Source organism: Leucopleurus acutus (genome assembly GCF_964270905.1).
Source record: "Leucopleurus acutus genome assembly, chromosome: 12".
In the NCBI taxonomy this organism is placed as follows: Eukaryota; Metazoa; Chordata; class Mammalia; order Artiodactyla; family Delphinidae; genus Leucopleurus; species Leucopleurus acutus.
Genome location: NC_139154.1, coordinates 18,696,860 through 18,710,193, shown reverse-complemented (window position 1 = coordinate 18,710,193; position 13,334 = coordinate 18,696,860). Strand labels below are relative to the sequence as shown.

Here is a 13,334-nt window from a genome sequence, read left to right as displayed (position 1 = left end):
ATCAAAAAAAAAAAAAAAAAAAAAGAAAAAAAGAAACGAGAAAAAATATGTTACAGATGAAGGAGCAAGGTAAAAACCTACAAGACCAAATAAATGAAGACGAAATACGCAACCTACCTGAAAAAGAATTCAGAATAATGACAGTAAAGATGACTCCAAATCTTGAAAACAGAATGGAGAAAATACAAGAAACATTTAACAAGGATCTAGAAGAACTAAAGAGCAAAGAAACAGTGATGAACAAAATAACTGAAATTAAAAATACTGTAGAAGGAATCAATAGCAGAATAACTGAGGCAGAAGAATGGATAAGTGACCTGGAAGATAAAATGGTGGAAATAACTTCCAGGGAGCAGAATAAAGAAAAAAGAATGAAAAGAATTGAGGACAGTCTCAGAGACCTCTGAGACAACATTAAATGCACCAACATTCGAATTACAGGGGCCCCAGAAGAAGAAGAGAAAAAGAAAGGGTCTGAGAAAATATTTGAAGAGATTATAGTCGAAAACTTCCCTAACATGGGAATGGAAATACTCAATCAAGTCCAGGAAGCACAGAGTCCCATACAGGATAAACCCAAAGAGAAACACACTGAGACACATACTATTCAAACTATCAAAAATTAAATACAAAGAAAAAATATTAAAAGAAGCAAGGGAAAAACAACAAATAACATACAAGGGAATCCCCATAAGGTTACCAGCTGATCTTTCAGCAGAAACTCTGCAAGCCAGAAGGGAGTGACAGGACATATTTAAAGTGATGAAAGGGAAAAACCTACAACCAATACCCAGCAAGGATCTCATTCAGCTTTGACAGAGAAATTAAAACCTTTACAGACAAGCAAAAGCTAAGAGAATTCACCACCACCAAACCAGCTCTACAACAAATGCTAAAGGAACTTCTCTAAGTGGGAAACACAAGAGAAGAAAAGGACCTACAAAAACAAACCCAAAACAATGAAGAAAATGGTAGTAGGAACATACATATCGATAATTATCTTAAATGTAAATGGATTAAATGCTCCAGCCAAAAGACGTAGACTGGCTGAATGGATACAAAAACAAGACCCATATATGTGCTGTATACGAGACCCACTTCAGACCTAGGGACACATACAGACTGAAAGTGAGGGGATGGAAAAAGATATTCCATGCAAATGGAAATCAAAAGAAAGCTGGAGTAGCAATTCTCATATCAGACAAAATAGACTTAAAATAAAGACTGTTACAAGAGACAAAGAAGGACACTAAATAATAATCAAGGGATCAATCCAAGAAAAATATATAACCATTTTAAATATTTATGCACCCAACATAGGAGCACCTCAATACATAAGGCAAATGCTAACAGCCATAAAAGAGGGGATCTACAGGAACACAGTCATAGTAGGGGAGTTTAACACCCCACTTTCACCAATGGACAGATCATCCAAAATGAAAATAAATAAGGAAACATAAGCTTTAAATAACACATTAAACAAGATGGACTTAATTGATATTTATAGAACATTCCATCCCAAAACAAGAGAATACACTTTCTTCTCAAGTGCTCATGGAACATTCTCCAGGATAGACCACATCTTGGGTCACAAGTCAAGCCTTGATAAATTTAAGCAAATTGAAATCGTTATCAAGTATCTTTTCCAACCACAGTTCTATGAGAGTAGATATCAAATAGAGGGAAAAAACTGTAAAGTATGCAAACACATGGAGGCTAAACAATACACTACTAAACAACCAAGAGCTCACTGAAGAAATCAAAGAAGAAATCAAAAAATACCCAGAAACAAATGACAATGAAAACACGACGACTGAAAACCTGTGGGATGTGACAAGAGCAGTTCTAAGAGGGAAGTTTATAGCAATACAATCCTACCTCAAGAAACAAGAAAAATATCAAATAAACAACCTAACCTTATACCTAAAGCAATTAGAAAAGAAGAACAAAAAAACCCCAAAGTTAGCTGAAGGAAAGAGATCATAAAGATCAGATCAGAAATAAATGAAAAAGAAATGAAGGAAACAACAGTAAAGATCAGTACAACTAAAAGCTGGTTCTTGATTGATTGATAAACCATTAGCCAGACTCATCAAGAAAAAAAGGGAGAAGACTCAAACCAACAGAATAAGAAATGAAAAAGTAGAAGTAACAGCTGACACTGCAGAAATACAAAGGATCATGTGAGATTACTACAAGCAACTCTATGCCAATAAAATAGACAACCTGGGAGAAATGGACAAATTCTTAAAAAAGCACAGCCTTCTGAGACTGAACCAGGAAGAAATAGAAAATATAAAGAGACCAGTCACAAGTCTGAACTGAAACTGTGATTAAAAATCTTCCAACAAACAAAAGCCCGGGACCAGATGGCTTCACAGGAGAATTCTATCAAACATTTCTAGGAGAGCTAACATCTATCCTTCTCCAACTCTTCCAAAATACAGCAGAGAGAGTAACACTCCCAAACTCATTCTATGAGGCCATCATCACCCTGATACCAAAAGCATACAGAGATGTCACAAAAAAAGAAAACTACAGGCCAATATCACTGATGAACATAGATGCACAAATCCTCAACAAAATACTAGCAAACAGAATCCAACACTAAAAGGATTATACACCATGATCAAGTGGGGTTTATCTCAGGAATGCAAGGATTCTTCAGAATATGCAAATCAATCCATGTGATACACCATATTAACAAACTGAAGGATAAAAACCATATCATCATCTCAATAGATGTAGAAAAAGCTTCTGACAAAATTAACACCCATTTATGATAAAAACTCTCCGTAAAGTAGGCACAGAGGGATCTTTCCTCAAGATAATAAAGGTCATATATGACAAACCCGCAGCCATCATCGTTCTCAATGGTGAAACACTGAAAGCATTTCCTCTAAGATCAGGAACAAGACAAGGTTGCCCAGTCTCACCACTATTTTTCAACATAGTTTTGGAAGTTTTAGCCACAGCAGTCAGGGAAGAAAAAGAAATTAAAGGCATCCAAATTGGAAAAGAAGAAGTAAAACTGTCACTGTTTGCAGATGACATGAGACTATACATAGAGAATCCTAAAGATGCTACCAGAAAACTACTAGAGCTAATCAGTGAACTTGGTAGAGTAGCAGGATACAAAATTAATGCACAGAAATCTCTTGCATTCTTATACACGATTGATGAAAAATCTGAAAGATAAATTAAGGAAATATTCCCATTTACCATTGCAACAAAAAGAATAAAATACCTAGGAATAAACCTACCTAAGGAGACAAAAGACCTGTATGCAGAAAACTATAAGACACTGATGAAAGAAATGAAAAATGGTACAAACAGATGGAGAGATATACCATGTTCTCGGATTGGAAGCATCAGCATTGTGAAAATGACTCTATTAATTACTCTATTACCCAAAGCAATCTACAGATTCAATGCAATCCCTATCAAACTACCAATGGCATTTTTCACAGAACTTGAACAAAAAATTTCACAGTTTGTATGGAAACACAAAAGACCCCAAATAGCCAAAGCCATCTTGAGAAAGAAAAATGGAGCTGGAGGAATCAGGCTCCTGGACTTCAGACTATACTACAAAGCTACAGTAATTAAGACAGTATGGTACTGGCACAAAAACAGAAATATAGATCAATGGAATTGGATAGAAAGCCCAGAGATAAACCCATGCACATGTGGTCACCTTATCTTTGATAAAGGAAGCAAGAGAATATGATGGCAAAAAGACAACCTATTCAGTAAGTGGTGCTGGGAAAACTGGACAGTTGCATGTAAAAGAATGAAATTAGAACATTTCCTAACACCATACACAAAAATAAACTCAAAATGGATTAAAGACCTAAATGTAAGGCCAGGCACTATCAAACTCTTAGAGGAAAACCTAGGCAGAACCCTCTATGACATAAATCACAGCAAGATCCTTTTTGACCCACCTCCTAGAGAAATGGAAATAAAAACAAAAATATACAAATGGGACCTAATGAAACTTTTTAAAAGCTTTTGCACCGCAAAGGAAACCATAGACAAGACAGAAAGACAACCCTCAGAATGGGAGAAAATATTTGCAAACAAACCAACTGACAAAGGATTAATCTCCAAAATATACAAGCAGCTCATGCAGCTCAATCTCAGAAAAACAAACAATCCAATCAAAAATGGGCAGAAAACCTAAATAGACATTTCTCCAAGGAAGATATACAGATTGCCAACAAACACATGAAAAGATGCTCAACATCACTAATCATTAGAGAAAACCATATCAAAACCACAATGAGGTATCACCTCACACTGGTCAGAATGGCCATCATCAAAAATTCTACAAACAATAAATGCTGAAGACGGTGTGGAGAAAAGGGAACCGTCTTGCACTGTTGGGGGGGGAATGTAAATTGATACAGCCACTATGGAGAACAGTATGGAGGTTCCTTAAAAAACTAAAAATGGAACTACCATATGACCCAGCAATCACACTATTAGGCATATACCCTGAGAAAACCATAATTCAAAAAGAGTCATGAACCACAATGTTCATTGCCGCACTATTTATAATAGCCTGGACGTGGAAGCAACCTAGGTGTCCATCGACAGATGAATGGATAAAGAAGATGTGGCACATATATACAATGGAATATTACTCAGCCATAAAAAGAAACGAAATTGAGTTATTTGTAGTGAGGTGGATGGATCTAGAGTCTGCCATACAGAGTGAAATAAGTCAGAAAGAGAAAAGCAAATACCGTATGCTAACACATATATATGGAATCTAAAAAAAAAAAAAGCAATGAAAATAAACGGTTCTGATGAACCTAGGAGCAGGAGAGAAATAAAGATGCAGACGTAGAAAATGGACTTGAGGAGTCGTGGAGGGGAAAGGGTAAGCTGGGACGAAGTGAGAGAGTAGCATTGACGTATATACACAACGAAATGTAAAATAGCTAGCTAGTGGGAAGGAGCTGCATAGTGCAGGGAGATCAGTTTGGTGCTTTGTGACCACCTAGAGGGGTGGGATAGGGAGGGTGGGAGGGAGACGCAAGAGGGAGGGGATATGGGGATATATGTACGCATATAGTTGATTCAGTTTGTTATACAGCAGAAACTAACACAACATTGTAAAGCAATTATAGTCCAATAAAGATGTTTAAAATTAATTTTTAAAAAAAGGCAGGTTTAAAAATAAAAAGTTCTTGATCTGTGCATAGTAACTTAGGAGTCATTCTAAACTCCATGTTGAAGGGAGTTAGATATTTTTCTCCAAAGACCAGAGTAATAAGAACTGAAAAGGATTATGGGACATGTAGTTCAAGCCCTATCTCCAGGCAAAACAATGTTTAAACTTTTGAAACTTTTCTATTTTAAAAGTTTGAGAGGTAAAGAAATAACTTTTTTTTCTTGTATCTTATTTCAACATTAATAGCTCTTACAGTCATGTCAAGAAAGTTTTTCATATGTCTGCCCCTACTTTTCTTACAGAAATAGAAGTATATAGTCACTTATATTTAACCTTTCATGCAGTAATAGAAATAATTTGGTTTGCATCTTTTTCCCAAAATACCTAAAAGATAATCTATGGCATTTTTTTCTCCTCTTGTTAGAGTCACCAGAGCTTCTTGAGTTTTCCTTGTGGGACTTATATATGATTCTTTTATACTTTTTATTTCTCCACTTTGAACTTTGTTAATCTTTTCTTTGTAGATTTTAGGATGTAGAGACAAATATTATGTTGCTCCTAAGTCTTTAACAAATGACAAAGTCATTACTTCTTAGGTATTGAAATGAATCTTTATGATAATGTTTTTAAAAACCTGACTCAATCTGCATTTGATTCAATAGGATTCTTAGGTATCTTACTGGTTTTCGATATTCTAAGTTTTCACATTCATCATTTTTTAGTTCTGCCATCTTTCTATTTTATGAATCATTTAAAATTATACACTTTTCCTATGGAGGTGATACTTCTTAAATTATATTCAGACTAACTCATTCTTCTATGTCTTTATTGATTCAAGAAATATTTTTACGGTACATACTGGATTACAAAGACTAATAAGATATGCAGTATGTTCTAAATTATGTTCTTTAGAACGTTGGTCATTAATTATTTCTGAAGTTGATAGTGTGTCTCTTCCTTTAATAATCACTATTTGGGTAAGTTGCCTTTGCCATTTCATGCATTGTTTGGTTTAGACTATTTCCTCATGAATAAGAAGCAAATGAAAAGGAAGTAGAAGTATTTTTAAAGTTATTTAAAACTTCCAGGGTCTCTAGTAAGTTCTTTTATAGTCAGCTCTTCTTATTTTATGAATGTGACATTCTCTTTCTTTTTTGAAGATGCTTATTCTAGCCCATTTGTTTATGACTTTATCCATCATAAATATAATATAATCTTGGTCAACCAGGTTTTCAGTGGTTAACATTCTTACTAAGCTGAAACAGTTTTTTTTTAAAATTTATTTATTTTTTTAATTTTTATTTTTTTTACGGTATGCGGGCCTCTCACTGTCGTGGCCTCTCCCGTTGCGGAGCACTGGCTCCGGACGCGCAGGCTCAGTGGCCATGGCTCACGGGCCCAGCCGCTGCGCGGCATGTGGGATCTTCCTGGACCGGGGCATGAACCCGCGTACCCTGCATCGGCCGGAGGACTCACAACCACTGCGCCACCAGGGAAGCCCTGTTACTAGTCACATCCCCTCCCCCCAGCTCCGCAACCTAAGGGGAACTTACAACATGCCCAGAAGGCAGGAAAAGCTGTCTTTTTTTGTGGTATTTTGTGCATTACCCCTAGCATGGATACTCTAATTCTGTAGATTTAGCCGAAATTAGTACTTTCCTTTTTAGTGCTTTTGGAGTCCTTGAGTGCCTTGGTTTAAACTAAAGAATTTAAATTTCAGCTCCAAAACAGTCTATTTGGGAGAAGTGGCTTCTTCTCTAAACATGCCATCTAAACTTAAAACAGAAACAGAACAACTTAAGACTGGTAGGGAAGAGAGAATTTGCATTATTACTTTATGCCATTTTTCTTTGCATAAACTAGAGTCAGCATGGATTTTGCTTTTTCTGTGAACAAAGTTTTTGAACTTCATATGCATTAACATTTCCTAGAAATGCTTCATAGCATAGTTTATACTCTTTTAATGTATATTCTAAATATTTTAAAATTCTGAGGTAGATTAAAGTATATGGAAATTTGCTTCCGGGGTTACTCATCCTGTCTCTAGGCATCTCAGAGTAACATGGTCAAAACAGAAATCTCGATTGGGAGCCCTTTCCCCCTCAGGTGTGTTATTCTCAGTAGAAGGTCCCATGTCCACTTGCTCAGGTCATCCTCTACCCTCCCCTTCCCTTATCTCTGCCAGCCATCAGCCCCATTGGTGAGGGTCTCCACAGTGGATCCCAGATCTGTTCACTCATCTCCAACTTCAAACATCCTAATTCAAACCACATCTTTTCCTTAAATTACTGCAGTAACTTCCTAACCGATCTCTCCAAAATACTTTTATACTTGTTAACACTTTTATGTCTATTCTCCATAAAATTTGATAATCTTTTAAAATTACAAATCGGATGTTGTCACTCCCCTGTTTACAACCTTACAGTGCCTTTCTCTTGCCCTCAGAATTAAAACTAAATTTAAGGGTCTATGTGATCAGATCCCTAACTAATTCCTCTGAATCTAGGCTGATTCTGCTTTAGAGACATTCTGTTCTTGCTATTGCTTGACTGTTCAGATCATCCTCTCTTCAGCGCCTAGCTGTTTCCTCATCTTCTTTCTCTTCTCTTTCTCATCATTAAGTACCAGCTCAGTTGATATCAGAGAGTCTTTCCATGACTGCACTGTCTGTAGAGGTACTTCCTCTCCCCCCCCCACTCTTTCTAATATTGCCATGTTTTAATTCATATACTACATATCACCCTCTAAAATTATCTTTTTCCCTCTTGTAGAATGTAAGAAAGGTCCCATGATGGCAGGGACCTTATCTATGCTGTTATATTCCTAACACCTAAAATAATGCCTTGCATTTAATAAGTGTTCAATGCACATGTTCAGAACAAATATAGTAAATCTTTTTTTTGAGCCCTTGGAAACTTTTCATCCCAAAATGGAAGAGAGGAGTGTAGTATGGAAACTTGGGGGACTCCCTTAAGCTATTTGGACCTTAGAACTGCAGAATCACGGTGGTAGAATCATGGATCTATGATCTTTACACTTCCTTCTAACTTTAGAATTCTATGACCTCTAAGTGTTTTGTAGTATCTCCAATAAACTGTTACATAATTAAGGCTTAATTTTAACTTTTGCAAAATACTTCTCTACTGATCTGTAACACTTAGGATACTAAGACTTTTTTATTTCATGTTTTTATTTTTTAAATTTTTCGGCCACGCTGCGCAGCATGCGGGATCTTAGTTCCCCGACCAGGGATTGAACCTGTGCCTCGTGCAGTGGAAGCACGGAGTCTCAACCACTGTACCACCAGGGAAGTCCCTAAAACGTTTAAAGATATTACATTTAAAAACTAACTGAAGTACTCTAATATAACATATGTGTTCCTAAATATTACTGTGCTACGCAAAATTGTGCAATAAAAGGAGAAAAATGGGGTTAAGATCACAACACTCAAAAGCTTTGTCAGTTACACATAAAGAAAAGATAAGCTAATAAAAGCAGTGGCACAATTTTGCACGTATTAAATGATGGAGAAATGCATAAATACAATAAATATGGTATTCTACCTTGAAAAAGACTTGAGGTTTGCTTGTTAAAGTGGGCTTCAGAAGGACTACAGCTTGGAAGCTTTTTGTGAAGTGGTACAAAGCGGATTGACTGAAATCTGGCTGAAAGTTGTAACAGCAGGTGTAGATAGCTGTGGTTTACAGCATGCAGTGAACTGAGGCAGCTGTGCATTTTGGGTATTTCTACATGGCTTGGTTGAGTATTCTGAACTCAGTTCAAATGGGTACCATTTTCTGTGTTCACCTAGTGAGTGTTTGTCCCAGGGGAGAAATTGCATAAAAGCAAATGTGAAATTGACTTCATGCTCAAATTGTTTTCTAATGTATTAATCATGTAGGAACAATTTGCATTTCAAAACAAGCATTATAGTAGAACTGACTGTAATTTTAGACTTAAAAAAAGTTGCATGAATAGTACACAGTTTCCATATACCTCACCCAGTTCCGTAAATGTTCACACCTTATATAGCTATTATACAATGATCAAAACCAAGAAATTAACATTGATGCTATGCTGTTAACCTTAGATCTTAGAGTTTGTCATTTTATTATCATTATTATTTAATCTGTTCCAGGATCTGACTCAGGATCCCATATTTCATGTAATTGTCATGTCCCCTTAGTCTTCTCCAGTTGGGGACAGTTCCTCATCCTTTCTCTGTCTTTCCTGATCTTTGGGGAGTGTCCCCTTAATTTGGATTTGTCTGACATTTCTTCATGGTTAGATTGAGGTTATGAATTTGGGAAGAAAACCACAGAAGTGATGTTGTGTCCTCCTTAAGACATCTTATATATGACATGTGAGACTTTAATTTTTAAGATGTGTTTAATGTTTCTTAGTTTTAGTTGTATAATAAAATCTGTTGTTTATACTTTACCATTGTTCATTCTTAACATGTGGTTTAATGTCTTTCATCTTTATCAGTTCTTTGACATTATTTCCTTTCTTAAGGAGAAGCCATGTGGAAAAGAATTATTGTATAATAGGTGTGCCCCACATTCTTTGATTATTTTTCTTTCTTTCAATGTAGTATATTTTGATCCTCCAATTATTTCTATCAATTTGAGAGGGTATAATACTTGTAAAACAGTGATGTTTTTCTGCATTGTCTTTGCAAAATCTTTTAATATAATTACTATCATTATTTTGTTTCAGTTTCAATAGTAATGGGAGTTCCCACAGTGAAGAGAGAAGTTAAATCTTACCTCATAGAAACTCTTCATTCCCTTATTGATAATCTGTATCCTGAAGAGAAGCTGGACTGTGTTATAGTTGTCTTCATAGGAGAGGTAATTATTTAATTGTTGCTCTTTTTTTACCACATATAATCTGTAAGAGTTGAAACCATATTTTGAATAATGCTTTTATAAACCTTTTTTATAAAATGTGATGAGTAAAGCTTAGGTAGTATATTCCATCTGCTAGTTAAATGTAAGTTTAACTTGTGTTTGCCTTAACTTCTCTTGTGCAGTTACAATCCAGGAATGGTAATATCCTGTTAATAGGATAATATTATATTCATAGATCTTTATGAACAGTGAGTCCCCATTTCTGGCTCTAGGACCTGAATTTGGAGATTTGCATTGATGTTCTTTGGGAGTTTTGAAAGCTGAGAAAGGTTTAGTGTAGGCTGGGGTTTTATCATCTCTTTATTCTCTCTACCCCTTCTCTGTACTCCCAAGATGCAGCCACATTATTATTTAAAAAGTCAAATATCATGTTAATTATAATTATTATATTACTTATATTTTAGTCTCCTCAAAAGATATGGGGAAAGAATAAATCTTGAGGAGGTTTTTTTTAATGATGAAAAAGCACCCTAGAGTAAATATTTCCTTAATTATTATATAGAATTTTGGAATGTGAGAAGATTTATAATCTCATCTGGTTCTGGCCCACTGATTCCCAACTTTTCAGTGTTTCCTGTCTTTTTTTTAATGAAAATGTTCTTGTGTCTTCTTTAATATAAAAAGTAAACACGTGTATATTGTTCAAAACAATTACAGAAATACATATTGAAAAATTACCTGTAATTCCTCCATGTAGATATAGCTACTATTGCTATTCTGAAATATATATATCTTAAGAAATTTTTCCTATGGCTGTATACATATATATAAATGGAATTGTTCTGTATATTGCTTAATATCATGGACATTTTCCCATGGTAAAGTGAATAGTTATCACACCATCATTGTTATGGCTATATTACATTCCATTGTATGGTTTTATCATACTTTATTTAATTTCTGATTGACAGACCAATTGAGACTGTTTCCACACTTTTGCTATTCTTTTCAGCATTGTATTGAACATTACTGTAAATAAATGGTTGTGCACTTGTCTGGTTACTGATGCGGGATCAATTCCTAAAAGTGGAATTGCTGGGTAGAGTCCACATACATTAAATGTTCACACCTGGGCAAGACACTCTGCAGAAGTTGAGCCATTAATATCCTTTTTCCAGCAGTCTGCGAGAGAGCTTGGTTCCCTGTCCCCATGCTCTGCAAGATATATTAGTCTTTAAATTTATTTTGGCCAATTTGATGGGTAAAAATAATACATTGCTTTTGTTTAATTTGGATTTGTTTACTGAATGGGATTAAATGTTGGTTTATATATATTTTGACCATTTGTATTTATACTTTTATTTAATTTTTTTATTTTTAATTTTATTTTATACTTATTTTTATAGGCTTTGCTCATTTTTTTAATTTGTAATTTTTTATTTGTAAGAAATTTCATATATGAGAGGAATTAACTCTTTGACATTAACTCTTTAACTCTTTTGTTCAGTTTGTTTTTTTCATGAACTTCGTTTATGATGTTTTTTGTTTGTTGTAGAAATTTTACATTTTAAGTAATCAGATTTGTCAGTCACATATTGTATGTCAGTAGAAATTGGTACCGCCTCTTTGGAAAGCAGTTTGGCAATAGCTGTTAAAATGTACGTTTCCTCTGTGACCCAACATTCTCCTTCTAAAAATCGATCCAGTGGAAACATTTGCAAGTATGTAAATATATTCCAGCACATGACACATTTATACAGCTCCTAATGTGCATTGATAAAATAAATAGAGAAAATGGTCTTGGGAATAGCCTCGAAACTATTCGTAGCAGATACCTTGAGAGTTGAGATTTTGGGGAGATACCATACAGTTTTGTAAAATTACAACTTTTTTGCAATGAGTGTGTATTGATTTTTATAAGAAAAAAAGCCTTAAAATTTAAAAACTACAAAATGAAAAATCCTCCTTATGCACTTGAAAAATAGTATTCAGCCTATAGACAGAGATGAGCTGCGTGAAGATTCAAGACCCTCTTGCTGTATCCGTTTCTCTGATCACTCAGATGTAATAACGCTGGGTTTGGAGTCACAGGACCAGTGTTCAGGGTCTGGATTCTGCCACTTGAGCGGGTCGTTTTCTCTTTCAGCCTCAGTTTGTTCATGTCTAAAAGGAGAATAGTGCCCTTGAGCCTTGTGAGCTCAGCACTGCTGCAGGGAGATGCAGTGAGATTGTGCACGGAGAGACGCTGTAAACTGAAAATGTGGCCCAGGGGTCGGCAGTGTTCTGATCTCGGAGGACTCCTCTCCTGAACTGCAGTGTTTGTATATGTGTCTATATAGAATTTCAATATTTGAAAGAAAATCTATTCTGAACAGAAGAATTAGTTTACAGAATTCATTGCATTGCCTTTAGGCAATCTGAAATTATTACTCACCACATTTGGTTCTACGTTTGATTAGGAGTTTCCACCTAAGTGTCTGGTAGCTTGGGGCTCATTTAACACTAGTCCCAAGTGCCTGTTCTGCGGCTTTGACCGTGATCTACGTGTGGGATGGTTCCTAATCTAGATCTCTAGCCTCTTCCCGAGTCTCTTATTCCTAACTGCCTACTTGATAACATTATTTGAAGTATTTCATGGGCAACTCTTAATCTGTCCATAACTAAATTAGTCTGGTTTCCCCAAACTGCTTCTCTTCCAGGTTTCCCATCTGTTTATTAAAGGCTCTTTACATCATAGTGTTAGTAGGTCTGGGCTGTAGTCATTCTGCTCTCAGCTCATTGAATAGACCTTGGATGTTCTCAGTTCTGTTTGTGTTATTCCTCAGCCCGAAACATTGCCTCTTCCTCTGTCTTTCTTATTCCTCCTTCGGGCCCCAGCTCATCCCTTTTATGAAACTCTCCCCACTCTCCCACTTGAAATTCATCTAGAGTAAATAGGCCAAAGTAATTTATCTTTTGCAAATATTTTCAGCTTTTATAAAAGTATGAATTACCTCAGGTCCACTTTAACATGTGAGGAGAAAATTAAGAATGAAAAAACTGGACAAGAATACACTTAGACAGTAAAGGAGGTCATAGTCTCTTCATTCTTGTTTGAGTTTCTGTTCTTCGTATTTTTTTTTTTTTCTTTGAAGGGAGAACCATACGATTACCCTCAGGGAGGAGAGGAGAGAGACAGAAGAGTAATTATTTGCTGTGTTTCTAGTTCTTCGCTCCTCTCTGATAACTTTTCCCTTAGGGGTCCACTGGTCTTCTATGATGACCCATTTACAGAACATTCAAGGTTTTCAACAGTTGGC

General features: G+C 35.6%; 1 protein-coding gene across 2 annotated transcripts in view; it reads left to right on the top strand.

The window, feature by feature from the left end:
* Positions 1-13,334, top strand: part of MGAT4A (alpha-1,3-mannosyl-glycoprotein 4-beta-N-acetylglucosaminyltransferase A) — a 109,609-nt gene that overhangs the window by 52,944 nt on the left and 43,331 nt on the right. For both annotated transcript variants that reach the window (XM_082851821.1, XM_082851820.1), the window contains exon 5: positions 9,902-10,035. In XM_082851821.1, coding sequence (XP_082707947.1) covers positions 9,902-10,035 — 134 coding nt within the window. The remainder of the gene's footprint in view (positions 1-9,901; positions 10,036-13,334) is intronic.